Source organism: Pituophis catenifer, unplaced genomic scaffold (assembly GCF_029215685.1).
Source record: "Pituophis catenifer annectens isolate HBS135680 unplaced genomic scaffold, rPitCat1.0.hap2 SCAF_7, whole genome shotgun sequence".
NCBI lineage: Eukaryota > Metazoa > Chordata > Lepidosauria > Squamata > Colubridae > Pituophis > Pituophis catenifer.
In genome coordinates this window covers 42,450,454-42,466,601 of record NW_027256887.1, presented here as the reverse complement: position 1 = coordinate 42,466,601, position 16,148 = coordinate 42,450,454, and the positions used below count along the sequence as shown (strand labels likewise).

General features: G+C 43.1%; 1 protein-coding gene across 1 annotated transcript in view; it reads right to left on the bottom strand.

The window, feature by feature from the left end:
* The window catches only part of RASSF3 (Ras association domain family member 3), an 80,807-nt gene that overhangs the window by 17,165 nt on the left and 47,494 nt on the right, over positions 1 to 16,148 (bottom strand). The window contains exon 2 of the mRNA XM_070948092.1: positions 2,763 to 2,870. Within this exon, the coding sequence (XP_070804193.1) occupies positions 2,763 to 2,870 (108 nt within the window). The remainder of the gene's footprint in view (positions 1 to 2,762; positions 2,871 to 16,148) is intronic.

The window sequence follows — 16,148 nt, the reverse complement described above, 5'->3', positions numbered from 1 at the left end:
CTAGAAACGAGTAAATAGTAATAACTAGAAGTCAGCATGGTTTTGTTAAAAACTGATCATGCCAAACCACTCTTATTTCATTCTTCAACATAGTGACTAAATTAGTGGATTAGCAAAATACTGTGGACATAATATACTTAGACTTCAGCAAAGCATTCGACAAACCTACTTCTTGGTAAGCTAGAAAAAAGTGGGATAGATAGCATCACCATCAGATGGATTTGTAACTGGCTGACAAACCATCCTCAATGAGTAGTCCTTAATGGTACTACATCTACATGGAGGGAAGTAAGTAGTGGGGTACCACAAGGTTCTGTCCTAAGCCCAGTACTCTTCAGTATCTTCATAAATGACTTAGATGCGGGAATAGAAGGTGAATTTACCAAATTTACGGATGATACTAAACTGGCAGGAATAGCCAACACCCTAGATGATAGGCTCAAGATCCAGATGGATCTTGACAGACTGTAATACTGGGCCCTATCTAACAAAATGAGATTCAATGTAGAGAAAAGTAAAGTCTTATATTTAGGCAAGAAAAACCAAAAGTACACATATAGATTGGGTGAAACCAGTTTTAACAGCAGTAACTGTGAGAGGGATCTTGGAGTCTTAGTGGACAACCAATTAAATATGAGGCAGCAGTGTGTAGCGGCAGCCAAAAAAGCCAATGCAATCCCAAATTACATTAACAGAGGGATAAAATCAAGATCAAGGGAGGTAATCATACCACTCTATAAAGCCTTAGTAAGACCACACCTAGAGTACTGCATCCAGTTGTGGTCACCACACTATAAAAAAAGATGTTGAGACTCTAAAAAGAGTGCAGAGAAGAGCAACCAAGATGATTATGGGACTGGAAGCTAAAACATACGATGAACAATTGCAGGAACTGGGCATGATTAGTCTAGTGAAGACATGATAGCATGTTCCAATATTTGACGGGCTGCCACCAAGAGGAGGGGGTCAAGTTATTTTCCAAAGCACCTGAAGGCCAGAAAAGGAATAATGGATGGAAACTGAACAAGTAGAGATTCAACTTGAAAATAAGGAGAAATTTTCTGACAGTGAGAGCAATCAACCAATTGAACAGCTTGCATTCAGAAGTTGTGGGAGCTTCATCACTGGAAACTTTCAAGAAGAGACTGGACTGTCATCCAGTGTGTAGGGTCTGCTTGGGCGGAGGGTTGGACTTGATGACCTACAAGGTCCTGTCTAACTCTGTTAATCTATATCTATATAAATCATCTGGGCATTTACATGAGATTATAAGCAAATACCATCAGAACATTCTAAATTTGTTCTGCATTTTCATAGGCCCTTAAGAGTCCTTTCCACTGCACATAGTAACCATGAAGTCACCGTAATCACACACAGATAAGCCTCTAAGTGTCTGCATGAGAAATGTAGGGAGAATCATGTGACTGAAAGTCCACAGATTACAAATAAGCAACCTGAATTTATGTTGAGGTCTCTTGTGAACCATGCATAAAGATGACTAACTAGTTATGCTTACCAGAAGTGAAAAAGAATAATCAATGCAAGAAAATCAAAATCAACAGCTAGGACTAGATTGTTGTATAATGTATGCCAGAAAACTGACTTTAAAACCTGCAGTTAATGGTACCATTACCAACTTGAATGATCTTATGCAGGATGTGGAATAAGTCTGGTTAACACAAACAGAAGACTGAGAGTTCTAATACTGCCTTAGACATGAAAGCCAGTTGGGTGCCTCTGGGTCAGTCACTCTCTCAACCCAACCTACCTCAGAGGGTTTTGTTGTGGGGAAAAAAGGGAAAAAATCTAATAAATAAATAAAATAAATCTTAATGGTAACCTTTGGTTTTGGAGTTCTTGCACCAAAAATATCATGAGCTAGACCAAGAATACTAGCTAGGTCTTGGGATGCGAAGACAAAGTGACTTGGGTCACTTTTGCCTTAGCATGAGTTCAATTAAACCAGTTAATCTGATCCGGCAGCCACAATAACTGCTATACTGCATGGCCTAACAGAAAGTCTGAGAAAAGTAGAGTAACTTCATTATGAATGATGTTACAATTTATTAAACGCTCCTTGCTCAAACACACAACGCACAGAGCACGTTTGTCAGATGGTGGATACATTGCTGCACTTGTAAACCTTCTAAGATAGGTAACCAAATCATAAGGAAGTTAGGATTTTCAATCCACAAACTGTAAACACAATAACAAAAAAAGAGCAATAATAATAATACAATAAATCTTAATATAATTAAACCCACAGAGTAAGTTCAGCAATATCTCAAACGAAAAAAGGATATGTTTTTTTAATAATGTGTAAAAAGCAATTACAAAAATCGTAGATTTATATTTCTAAGTCCTTTAGGCATGCACAGTGAGAAGAAACATTCAGAGCACAGAATGTAGCTCAATATTTGTATATTTCAATTGTTACTGAATAGGTATAGTAAACTGTAATACACAGAGACCACACAAAGGACAAAACTGACAGCCCCCCTCCCCTGCCCAAATTTGCTTATTCTTCAATTGCCTCCCATCTTCCTTTCCCTGTCTGGTATAATCCTGTCTAGTAATATGAATTCTTGCAAATCTAGGAGGTGGATGCTAATAAATATTTTATGCAATATAGAATACATTTGCCATCATTTACAGCATTGTTAATCACATCTAGTGATGACTTCAGGGACACAAGATAAACACTTCTGTCCCAAACAGACATGCTATCTAATCATAATAAATACCTTATATAAAAAGCTTACCAATGTCATCTTTAGCTTGTCAGTAACATCTGAATTGTATATTTGGACTTTTTCCTTGATTGCTTCCTTGGTGAGGTAATTATGAGTTTCTCTCTCCTTCTGAACATCCTAGAACAAAAAGATAGTAAAATATTAGTTCTACTACAATTAAAAAGTAAAACTATGAACTGGGGAACTATACATAATATCTACGATTGGTAGTGCACAACAAACTTTTTTAAAAAATAAAGTGATTGAAAGCTGCATAGTAAAATGACAGCATTATATCCTGCAAACATTTATTATGAAATTAGCCTCTTTTTCTTTTTCTTTTTCTTTAATGGCTTTTGACAGAAAAGAAAAGGAAGTTACATAAATATGCTGTCTAAAACCAAAAAAAAAAATATGATTCTGGATGAAAAAAAATGAATATCTGGGTATGAAGACAAGGCAGAAGAGAAGTTCTACTCATGGTTTCAAAACTTTGGTACACAGAATTTCTAGGATACCAAACCTCTAGCCATAACTTAAGAGTTATTTGAACAAAGAGGGAAGCACATACACAAGGTTATAGATATCAATTGATTTAGTAACTGTATGTGGGGTTAGTAAAATAATTTTGAATCTGCTGGCCTTGAAGAGGAATGAATTTAAAATTTTGAAAAGCACACAAACATATATAATATTCATATCAAAGCAGACATTACCCTTATCAGCAATCACCTTTGTTTTTGAGTAAACTAGTTCTACAACATCATTAATAGACTGTGACTGTTCTTTCTTTTGCAAACTATAATGGAGGTTTATGCTACAGAAAGCTAAAATGTAAAAGAAAACCAAAAATACAAAATAATTGTGTGTGTGTTTGAATATAAGTGAATGAGAGAAAACTTAATATGTACTTGTGATAGTAAAGCTGAACAAGTTTATCATGATCTCATTCCAAAACCACTGGTTTTGCCATACCCTATATGGCAGTGCTTTAACTGTTGGCATGCAACCCATTTCTAAATAGAGTTGGTTGTTTAAACTTTGAAGGCTAAATTACAAGAATGGCATTTAGAGTTCTTATATAAGATTTACAGCATAAGGAACACTAGGTTAACTATCCCGTTACAATAAAATAAGAATACTATTTTTCTGAAGTGCTCCCCCCCTTTTTTTAATACTTAGTTCTTATTCATATTTCCCATATTTCACTCTTCGAATCTATTTATATTAAAATACTATTCTTCATTGTTTCATTATTCAATATTTAATATACTATTCTAATGCCAATCACGATATTATTTAAACATACAAAATAACTCTATTCATATTCTTTGCTTTCATCCAATCTATATGGTTCTAGTATTAATATACATTTATATTAAAATATGCTCTTTTTGTTATTTAATTGCTCAGCGTTTACCAATCACAATGTTATTTAAGCTTACTTAATAATATCATCATTCAATCTCTAATTTTCCCATGTTATTATTACTTTTGTTTCATTATGTAAAGGTATATGTACAAGTAATCCCTCAATCTCTTATTGAACACATTCCTATCTCTGTTCTAATTTCTCCTCCTGCCACCATTATATAAAAAGAAAAATATTTTTTTCTTTCTTTTTACTATCTGCCTTCTATCCATCATCTCTTGCCCGCATCAATACTTTAATTCTAATTTTCTTAACTAGCCTTCCATATTCTTCTCTTAAATCTTCATCTCTGTCTGTGTCTACATCCTGCCTAGTCAATCTAAGTGTTTCTCACATCCCTACCCTCTTCCACTGCCTAGCTTTGAAATGATCAGCCCCGCCCTGACTCCCTTCCCAAAGTATCTTCCTGCTCCTCCCATTCTCTTTTCAGATCTCTTAGAATGTTTTCCCCCTGGTTTGATTCATCAAACATTATTGATTTTATATGATGACTCCTTGTTATTTTCTTTTCGTTGATTCCTCAATTCTGTTTTTCCCTCTATTTCTTTTGATAGCTCCTTCCTTTCCTGGGCATCTTGGTCATTACTCATTGTCCTTTGTATGTTTTCCAATTTTTTGCACTCTCAGGTTAATTTTCAATATTGTTACTAAAAATCTAGTGTTAATTATTTTAAATTGTAATTCAATTATAGAAGCAATGTTAATTTTTTAAATCCATAATTCCAGCATTTTAAATTGCCTTCCCAATGTTACATCTTCCCAGTTTGAAAGTCCAATTTCCTGTGTTTTTAAAGATTTTTTTTTTCTCTTTAATCCTTTCATTCCGGTCTGGTAGTTTTCTCAAAGTATTTGATCGCTTAACAGACAGTTCTTAGTAAATCCTAGATTTCTCTTTTGGGGTTAACTTTTGGGTTAAAAAAAAATCCTCTCACTCAGTTCCACACTGTTCACCAAAATTCGCTCCAGCTCAAAGCTTAGATGGTCGTTGGTTGTCTCAGCTTCGTGGCAGCCATCTTAAACTGTCTCTTCTCCTCATCATGGCTGAGGGAAAATAAGCCCCAGGTTAGGCAGGAAAGCTGTGACTCTCCAAGACCTCGTAGGGCATTTCACTTTGCTTCACCTATGGCTTGTACAAGACCTCTCAGGGGCTCTCCCTCAAGTCACTCCTTGCATAACTTCCCACCTTGCTAAATCCCTGCAGGCCTTGAGCCTCTTCCCTGTCCACCTTGCTCCACTTACCTCTTTCAAAGATTCCTTTCCAAAAAAGTGGCTAATCAATGCAATGCACGACCATCCTGCAAAGGCCACTTCGCACTATTCTGGAGGTAGGTACAGTTCATATGCTGAAAACTGAACCTTTCTACAGTAAGAAATTACAGGAATAGTGGCTGCTTCCAGAATGATGCAAGACAGCTTCTATAAAAGTCTGCATGATGTGACATTGGCTGGGTACTATTTTTGAAATTTAGTTTGCAGAAGAGTTAACTGGAGCAAGGCATGATGGAGTCGTGAAGAGGCCCAAGGCTATAGGACTTAACAGGGTAGGAAGCATGTCCAGGAACTAGGCATAAAGAACCCAGTGGGGTAGGAGGGATGAGCAAGTTATGCAGAGCAGTTGCAGCATCCCTGAGATCAGTTGTCAAGCACCCGAACTGCAATTACAGGACCATGGGAGTGCTTTACCCCATGCTATACCCTATGCTATGGATATAGATTGTAAGTCACTTCATGTAGCACCGTTGTAATTTTGAATGGTTAATGAACAAAAGGTCTTAAGTTGAAGATTACTTGTAATGTTGTTAATTATTTTGGCTTATTGCCACAACAAACAATGGTCAAAACAAATCATGTTTTAGGACTATAAGGGAGCCCATAATACATCATGAAGAAGTATTGTATTCACCTATAAGAGTTTTCATGAAAAATAATCATTTTTCATAAAAATTAGTGATCCGCTTAGCTTTATATCAATATGCTGCTACTGGCTATAAAACAAATCAAGACGAAAGATGGAATACAATATAATAAATTTATCATACCATAATTGCTAGATGGGATAATTTTCTGTTTGCCAGCATACTGGGTCACACAATATTCACTATCCCACAACTCTATACAAACATAGTTTTCAGAAAAAAATAAGGGCATACATGAGCACGCTAGCAGGAATACTGTTGTGGATTTATCCAATTTATTTTGCAGCCATACAAATAGATATATCAAAATTAGAGCAATTTAAGAAAGATTTAGCAACACTGAATACGAATAAGTACACTGCTGTGACTAAAAAAGGAAAACTGTTATGGATGCAACAGGTGAAATTTTGTAGTGAAGAAGTCAAAAGTTGGAATGCATATAGATATATTCTCTGTATGTGTGAATGCCTTTAAATCAGCGTAACTCCAGGCAATCTGGAAAATCCGGAAAGAGATTTTTAATTATCAGGACAAAAAAAAGAGAACATTATCAAGTCTTCAGACAGCATGCCAGTCACACCTTTAATGTATCAGTATTAATGAGTAAAGTTAGCTTGTGTATGCTGAGGGAAAAGGACACTGATATTTTCTCACACTGTCATTAAATAGAAGGCAAGATGCAGGATCAGACTCAAGATTTATTTAGTCTAGCATTTTGTTCCCACAGTGGAACCCCAATGGATCTCAATAACATTTTACAATACATTAATTGAGGGCTTTAATTCCACAATTGCTGGAGGTAATATAGCAACCAATCATAACCTCCAAATATATTTTATGAATCTAATAAATATCTTTAAAAATTAAGATTTCTTATAGTTCAATTTAGTCATGTGAAAAAATTCATGCTATACTGCTGGTTTTCCTTAGATCGGACAAGACTGTAGAATGAAACCTCAATTTAATGGAGCAACTGGGGAAATAGGAGATCCCATTTATCCACTAAATCTGGGGCAATATCATTATGCAAATGGTATAAATTGTATAGTTTGTTTTATGATGTCATTATGAAAAATAAAATAGGAATTTCATCCATTGTATCAGAAGTCTATATTAAAGTTACCTGTCGAGATTTCATTTCATACATTTTCTTCATTATTTATTCATTATGTATATATAATTTTAACTATATGCAAAAATTTATTTCTCCATTGAGAGTGGAGACAGCAGCCAGTGTGGGTACCACTCATCCAATCAGATTGCAGGACTGAGCCAGCCAATAATTTCAAGTCCCGCCCCTGTTGCCGGGCAGGCCCAGCTTTTGGCTCAGTCCTTCAGTTGGACTGGCGTGTGGGTCTCTAGCTCTGTCTGCTTTCTTCAAATTATCTGTTCTGCTTTGGGATATTTGGTGTTTTTTGATCTGGACTGTTTCTGACGTTTCTTCTGCTTATCCCTATGGACTTGGTTGCCTTTGGACTTTGTGAGTTTTTTTTTCTTTTAAGGGCTGTTAAGACTCTGGTGTGAGGGCGTTTGAATTGTTCCCTTGGGGACCCCTGGGGGGGCTTCCTGGGCGCCCCTTCCTGGCTTGGCATTCCCCTTCCTTCAGGATCTGGCCCTTCCTTGCCAAACGCCTTCCCCAGGGCCTCGCTTTTTTCTTCTAGGCCGTTTTTTTCGCGCCGTTTCTGTGGCGGCAGCCATTTTGTCGCCCCTCGCTCCGTGTACAACTTTTATTTAAAATTTTTTTCTGGCTGTTTCTTTGGACTTTTGGATTGCTGGGCTTGCTTGTCTAAGCCTCCTGGGAGCCGAATTTGCTGCCTTTGCTGTTCCGGTTGCCTCCTCTGCTGTCTAAGCTCCGTCATTGCTAAAAGCGCTGGAATCGCCGCTTCTTATCTCCGACGAGCAGCTGAACTAATTAGTGGAGTTTTTTTAGGCTCCCGCCCTTTCTCTGCAGCTCTAACAGCCGACGATCAGCTGAGCCGGGCCTGAAGGGTTCCCTTGTTACCACGTCTCCCTGCTACAGCGCCTGGACTGCTTCCTGTTAGTTGCCCATCAAGAGCGTGTGTGTGTGGAGCTTCGCGCCCCCCCCCCACCCCAGCGATTGCATCTGAACTGCTGGTCTTCCCTGCTGTTGGCAACCCCAAAGGGCATCTCTCTGGACTATATTTAATTTGGCTGGCTGTGTGTTCGTGGAGCTTCGCGCCCCCTCCCTTTGACTGTTGGAGCTGCTTGTATTTCCGCTGCCCTTGCCAGCCACTATTTGCTGTCTCCCTAATTACAGCGGCCATTTTGTGGAGTGCCTGCGCTCCCCTTCCTTTGCTTCTGGAATTGTGGGCACAGGACTTGAATTTAGTGGAGTTGCCGCGCTCCCCACCTTGTCTTCATTTAGTGACTGTTGCTTCTGCCTTGTGATCTGCCATTATGCCGAAGTCATTGGCCAAATCCAAATATGGTCGTAAAAACAGTTCTTCTACTCAGAGGCAGTCGGAGGATGCATCTACCTCGCATCAAGACCCTGCACAGTCACATGTTGCCCCATCTTCTCATGGGCATCACAAGAGTAGGAAGCATAGCAGTGCGCTGGACAAAGTAGAAAAACGCAGGGATAAAGTCCTCACTCAACTTTGTGCAAAAGCGAGCACTGGACTTCAGACATCGACGGCTTCTGCTCCGCTACAGGGTTCCCGGCCAGCTACTCCTGACCAGCTGTCTCTCAGGGACTGTCCTGTCACTATCTCCACTTCGAATTTGTGGGGCACTGCTCCTGTGGACCTTCTTACTGTTCCGCCCACTGTCGAGGATGTTCCTGATATACCATCTCCTCAGGATTCCTCTACGATTCCCGTGGATCCGGCTCTGTCTCAGGAGGTGGTGACTTGTCCTCTCCCTACCGACCAACTGCAAAAGATGATCGAGGCTGCAGTACAAAAGACCTTGGCGGAGGGCCGTCGTACCTCCAGTGTGGCTGGCTCTGTTCGATCTGTCTCGCCAGAGCAGCCTCGTTCCTCGGGGCTCGAATCCTCTAGAGCGCTTCATTCTCCTTCGTGCTCCCAAGCTGGTCATCTCTCCTCCCTGTCGGATGTGGACGACAGTGACTCTGGGTTGTCGGACGACGAGAATCTTCCACCTGATCAGCCGGCGTCTACTGCCCTCTTTCCGCAGGCCTTGTTCAGGTCTCTTCTGTTTAAAGCCGTCAATACGGCCCAACTTTCCTCCCCAACTTCCCAATCTTCCGTTTCAGTGCCGCCTGGGGCTTTGGACCTGATGTTCGCCGAGCCGGCCAAACCGATTACGGCTATTCCCACGCCTCCGCTTTTCCTGGATGTCGTGAAGCGGCAGTGGTCTTCGCCGGGGTCTGCTCCTATCCCGTCTTCGTCTGACCGTACGAATTTCCACGTCGCAGCTGAACTGGACACTCTTCTGCAGCTTCCGTCAATAGATGCTCCCATCGCTGCTCTCCTGTCTTCTGCCGCCATTCCGGGCGATCCCGCTGAAAACTTACGCCCTGATGAACGCCGTACTGATCAGGTCCTCCAACGGGCACATCTAGGGGCCGCATGGGCCATCAAGGCAGCCTCAACAGCATCTTTTTTTAACCGCACCACGTTGTTGTGGCTCCGCCAGTTACAAGAGAAGTTATCACCAGAGGATGCTCGTATCAAACATGACCTTAACAAGATTGTGGCTGCGGTTCAGTTTTCAGCGGATTCGACACTCGGCGCTGCACGGTTCGCTGCCAAATCGTTAGCTTCGGCTGTTACGGCTCGCCGTTTGACCTGGCTCCGGCATTGGCAGGGGACGCCAGACATAAGTGGAAGCTCGCTTCGGTCCCATTTGGGGGGTCCCTTTTGTTTGGGGCAGCCTTAGATCCCTTTTTGACCGAGACGAGGGACAAACGAAAGGTTTTGGCGGCGGCTTTCCGCAGGGGGGATTCTCGCTTCTCCCCTTATCCCTCTCGTCCCCAGTTTCGAGGTAATGATTTTGGGGGGCCCTCCTCCTACTCTTCCCTTCCCTCGCCCCGGCCATTCACAAACTTTGGCAGGCATCGGGGCTCACAAGATAGGGCATTTCGGGGCAGATCGTCTGGGTCCAAACGGCCCTTTCGAGGGGGAGGAGGTCGTTCCATCCGTCGCCGGCGCTGATTGTATTATTGATCCTCCCATTGGCGGCAGATTGGCCATCTTCGTTGCTGCCTGGGAGCGGTCCACCTCTGATCAGTGGGTCCTAGCCACTCTTCGTTCTGGTCTAGCTATCGAATTTGTCTCCACCCCTCCTGACTCCTTTGTCTGCTGTCCGATTTCTCGTAATTCGGACAGAAAGTCCCTTATGGACGCAGCAGTTCAGCATCTCCTGACCATTAGGGCTATTCAACCCGTCCCTGCGGGTCAGGAGCGTCAGGGTTTCTATTCCCGGGTTTTCCTGGTTCCCACATCTTCGGGGGAGTGGCGCCCTATTTTGGACCTGAAACGTTTGAATAGGTACGTGGTGTACCGTAAATTTAAAATGCAATCATTGCAAACTATTTTAGCCGGTGTTCGGAGGGGCGATCTCCTCTCTTCCATAGACCTTACGGAGGCTTATTTGCACATCCCTATCCTTCCTTCCCATAGGCGTTTTTTAAGGTTTTGTTACGGTGGGGTCCATTATCAATATAGGGCATTACCCTTTGGTCTCTCCTCTGCTCCCCGTACTTTTACGAAGGTACTGGCCGCCCTAGCGGCCTCTCTTCGTATCCGTTCTGTTAGGCTTTTATGTTACCTCGATGATATTCTCCTGTTGTCCCCTTCTGTCTCTCAGGCAGTTTCGGATGTTCGCCTCACTGTAGAGACTTTGGCGGCCCATGGTTTCTCGGTTAATTTAGATAAAAGTCACCTCTCCCCGTCCACCAGTTTGGTCCATTTGGGGGCCCTTATCGACTCTGTTCAGGGTAAGGTGTTCCTGTCCCCCGATAGACAGGCGGGTATTCGTCAGTTAATTTCCAAGGTGGAAGCTTGTAGGGCCGTTTCCCCTCTTGTCCTCTCCCAACTGTTAGGCAAGATGATCTCGGCCATCTCCATAGTTCCTTGGGCGCAACTGCACGCACGGGAACTTCAATGGTTTCTCTTGCCGTTGCAGAAGGCGGGCAGAGGCACGTCATCCAGGCCGGTTCCGGTCCCTCCTGCTGTTCGCCGATCCCTGCGGTGGTGGCGCTCCCCGGCCCTAGCTGCGGGGTCCTTCTTCCTGGAACCTCAGAGGGTGGTAGTAACTACAGATGCCAGTCTCCTCGGCTGGGGGGCCCATTGTCAAGGTCAGTTGGCTCAGGGCACTTGGAGCCCGGCAGAGTCCCGTCGCCCGATCAACTGGCTAGAACTACAGGCGGTCTTCCTGGCTCTCAGGGCCTTCCGAAATCTGATCTCCAACTCCCACGTCCTCGTCCTGACGGACAATGTTGCTGCAAAAGCACACCTGAACAAGCTGGGAGGTACCAGGTCGAGGTCGCTTCTTCTGTTGTCCCTGCGACTGGGATTCTGGGCGGAGAGGCACCTTTGCTCGCTCCGGGCACAGCATATTTCCGGAGTGGAGAACTCCCAAGCGGACTGGCTGAGTCGTCGTCAAGTGGACAACGCGGAGTGGCGCCTCCATCCCCGGATCTTCCAGGAGCTGTCTCGTCGGTTCGGCACGCCGATCATCGACCTCTTCACAACAAGCACGAATGCTCAATTGCCGCAGTTCTTCGCCCGGTTCCCAGATCTTCGGGCAGCGGGCGTCGACGCTCTTCGAATTCCATGGCCAGCGGGTCTTCTCTACGCCTTTCCCCCGACCTCACTCCTGCCCAGGGTGGTTCGCAAGATCTTGTACGAGCGGGCGGAAGTGGTCCTTGTAACACCTCATTGGCCCAGGAGACCCTGGTATGCGGACCTTGTGTCCCTCTCGGTGGCCCCATCGTGGCGCATCCCCCTCGAGGACGACGTTCTGTCCCAGGGCGCTCTATTACACCCGGACCTCGCCTGGCTCAACCTGACCGTTTGGCGGTTGAGCGGAGCACTTTGACAGCAGTGCATATCCCGCCGGATGTTATTCAGACATTGCAAGCCTCGCGCCGCGCTTCTACGGATCGGATTTACTCTGCCACCTGGCGTGCCTTCTGTTCCTGGTGTTCCGAGTTTGGAGTTTCCGCTCTTCAGCCATCCATTGTGGACATTTTATGTTTTCTGCAGCGGGGCCTGACTCAGGGCCTCTCGTCCAATACGTTACGTAGGCATGTGGCCGCGTTGTCTTCGGTCCTGGTCTGCGGATTCCTGCCATCATTGTCGCAACATCCTCTAATCCGGCGTTTCCTTCGAGGGGCCACGAATTTGTGTCCTCCTGTATTACACAGATACCCGACCTGGGATCTCCCTTTAGTGTTGGAGTCGCTTATGGGCCCTCCGTACGAGCCACTGCGGACTACTAGTCTCCGGCTTCTTTCCTGCAAAGTCGCTTTTCTTGTGGCGATAACGTCGGCTCGTCGTATATCGGAGATAGCAGCGTTGTCCATCCGTTCTGACCTCTGCGTCTTTCATTCGGACCGGGTAGTACTCCGTTTGGACCCCACTTTCGTTCCGAAAATCAATTCGGTTTTCCACCGCTCGCAGGAACTCATCCTGCCTAATTTCTGCCCGCGACCTGGTCATCCACGGGAGCGCAGATGGCACTCACTCGACGTACGACGGGCTTTGCGGATCTACATTAAGAGGACATCCGTTTTCCGTCGTTCGGAGTCGCTGTTTGTCTCCTTTTTGCCCGTTTCCCAGGGGTGCAAGGTCTCCTCGTCGGTTGTCGGTCGTTGGATTCGTCACACAATTGCTTTGGCCTACGACCTCCGTTCTCTTCCGCGACCAGCTCGTTTGACCGCCCATTCCACCCGTAGCGCAGCTACGACCGCTGCATGGGCGACCCAGGCACCCTTGTTCGAGATCTGCAGGGCTGCCACGTGGACTTCGCCGGTTCCCTTCATACGTCATTATCGCTTGGACCAATTTGCATTGGCAGAGGCGGCGTTCGGACGACGGGTGCTTCAGCGTGTCGTTGCCGGGGAGACTGTTGTTGTCGACCAGCCGGTTCCCACCCTGAACTCGGGACAGTGAACTGGGGTATGTCCCACACTGGCTGCTGTCTCCACTCTCAATGGAGAAGGGGCGTTGGTCCTACCTGATACGCTCCTTCTCGTTGAGTGGAGACAGCAGCCAGACCCTCCCCTTTTCCGGCTGTGTCTTCTGTCTGTCTTCTCCTCTCCTTACTTACCTGGTGGCTTTGTTGCCTTCTGTGCCCACACGCCGAGTCAGTCTTACGAGTCTTCGCCAAAGCTGGGCCTGCCCGGCAACAGGGGCGGGACTTGAAATTATTGGCTGGCTCAGTCCTGCAATCTGATTGGATGAGTGGTACCCACACTGGCTGCTGTCTCCACTCAACGAGAAGGAGCGTATCAGGTAGGACCAACGCCCCATTTCTCTATTATTTTAAAATCTGAAAATTTTTCCTCTTAAGGTAAAGTTAAAATCTTTCAATTATTTTTGTTCACTTTTCTGTATACCTTTCAAAGTCATAACTGATCATAACTGTGAATATTATTTCAAGTATGGCTACAGCGTGGATTTGGATAAAGGCATTGATTTTATCAATTTTTTTAGCAGATTTCCAACTTTTTGAAAACATCCTTTGAGGAGTGCAATAAACATAGAACAAGATTTTCTAATGAATAACTTCATTTCTAGATCATATTGTGTAATACCTGGATCCATTAATCTTCAGTGTCTCATTCCATGTAACTTATCTACATTAATCTTTAACTTTAAAAAAAAGTTTTCCATAGAATTGGATTGTTGATTACTTAAAAATAACATTGCTTAAATTGCTTAAATTTTTACACAAAGTATTTTGTGTACTTCTGAAATGCATCAAGGCCATACTGTTTTATCAGTGTATTTTAACTGCATTTACTGTGAAGCAGCTGATTCAGTTAAGGTATATTCAAAGCACAGTCTCTCGAAAGTTTTAAAATAGCTGTTAGGAAGTAGCAGATTCAATATATTAACATCTTACCTGGCCCAAATTTTCCAGTAGGATATTATACTCCCATTTTCAAACTGAGGTTAATACAAAGTCACTTTCTAATGCAATTCTAGGTTCAAATTTAATCCCCAACCTATTAATGTTTACATATGTCTACCATGTTTCGAGACTAGGAAAAACAAATCCTGTTTATTATCCCCATGTTTATGTCTGAAACATTTATTATAGCTTAGGTTCTGTCACCACTTTACACAGGTTTCGCACACACTAACTCTTCAAATAAACATGAAATATATGTTACTCCAAGATTATGAATGTTAAAATAAAAGTCCAATGATAAAAATGAAAATACAGTAATTTAATTATTGCTACTAATGTAATATAACCAATAATTGCTACCAATGTCAAATAACTAAAGATCCTTTCCTTGCCATAAAAATTTTCTTGACGTTTTTCTATCTATATAAAATAACTCATAAAAATTAACATCAGAATCCATCTTAAAATATATATTTAACTAGAGATTCATTTTAATATCTCACCCCCACCCCACACACACACAAGGAGTCTTCCTTTGTATGTAAGCTGTAAGTGAGCAAATTATTTTACTAACTCCGGAAAAAGGCTATCAGGAAACAAAGCAAGCAGAACTTGTTCTTAAGAGTATGTGGAATAATAATTCCTGGTTTTTTCAATTCTAGGTTGAAAGGCTTTCATCTTTTTTAAACAGCAATTTCCTTATTTGCATGCTAAGGAAATCCATCACAAGGAAATGCTGTTGCTCCACCCTTCCTTCAAGAAAAAAATTAAGAATGTATGGTTGCTCATTACAAAGTTCACTATTGTGTTGAAACACACAACCTGTCATTTTTTTTTTTTTTTAATTTTTGATTTATATGCCGCCCTTCTCCGGAGACTCAGGGCAGCTTACAATGCATTAAGCAATAGCCTTCATTCTTTTGTATATTTTATACAAAGTCAGCTTATTGCCCCCACAAACTGGGTCCTCATTTCACCTACCTTAGAAAGGATGGAAGGCTGAGTCAACCTTGAGCCTTTTTGACTGAAAAAATTGCTGTTTCTATAACACAGCTACTTACTAAAGTAAGAAACTTTAGTAGATTGTTTTTAAGTAAATTATGTTCAATAATTGAGAATGATAACAAAGACTTCCTAACAGAAGCTTAAAAATAAATGTATACTGTTGCTTCAGGTTTTTTCTAATATTATTGCAATAACAAACATTACTTTGAATTAAACCTAATTGAATAGTTACATACAAACAATTAAAACACAAAAGAAAGTTTATTTATTTATTTATTTATTTATTAGATTTTTATACCGCCCCCTCTCCCGAAGGACTCGGGGCGGTGAACAGCCAAAATTAAAAACATACAATATAAACAATTAAAATACGTTTAAAACAGAATTAAATCTAAAATGGCTCCCCAATTTAAAACGCCTTACCCATACCCCTATAAATAAGACGAATTTAAAATTTAAAAATTTAAAATTTCCACATTTAAAAAGGGGGAAGATTTAGGCAAGGCCAGCTTGATAAAATAGAAAAGTCTTAAGCGCGCGACGGAAGGTGCGCAGATCCGGGATCCTACGTATCTCCGGGGGGAGCTCGTTCCAAATCGTAGGTGCCCCCACAGAGAAGGCTCTCCCCGTAGGGGCCGACAGCCGACATTGTTTGGCCGACGGCACCCGGAGGAGCCCCTCTCTATGGGAGCGTACTGGCCGGTGGGAGGCTATTGGTGGTAGCAGGCGGTCCCGTAAATAACCAGGTCCTAAGCCATGGAGCGCTTTAAAGGTGATAACCAGAACCTTGAAGCGCACTCGGAAGACCACCGGGAGCCAGTGCAGCTCGCGCAGGAGAGGTGTCACATGGGAACTCCATGTCGCTCCCATCACCACCCGCGCGGCCGTACTCTGCGCCAGTTGGAGCCTCCGAGTGCACCTCAAGGGGAGTCCCATGTAGAGAGCGTTGCAGTAGTCCAGACGAGAAGTAACGAGGGCATGAGTGACTGTGTGTAG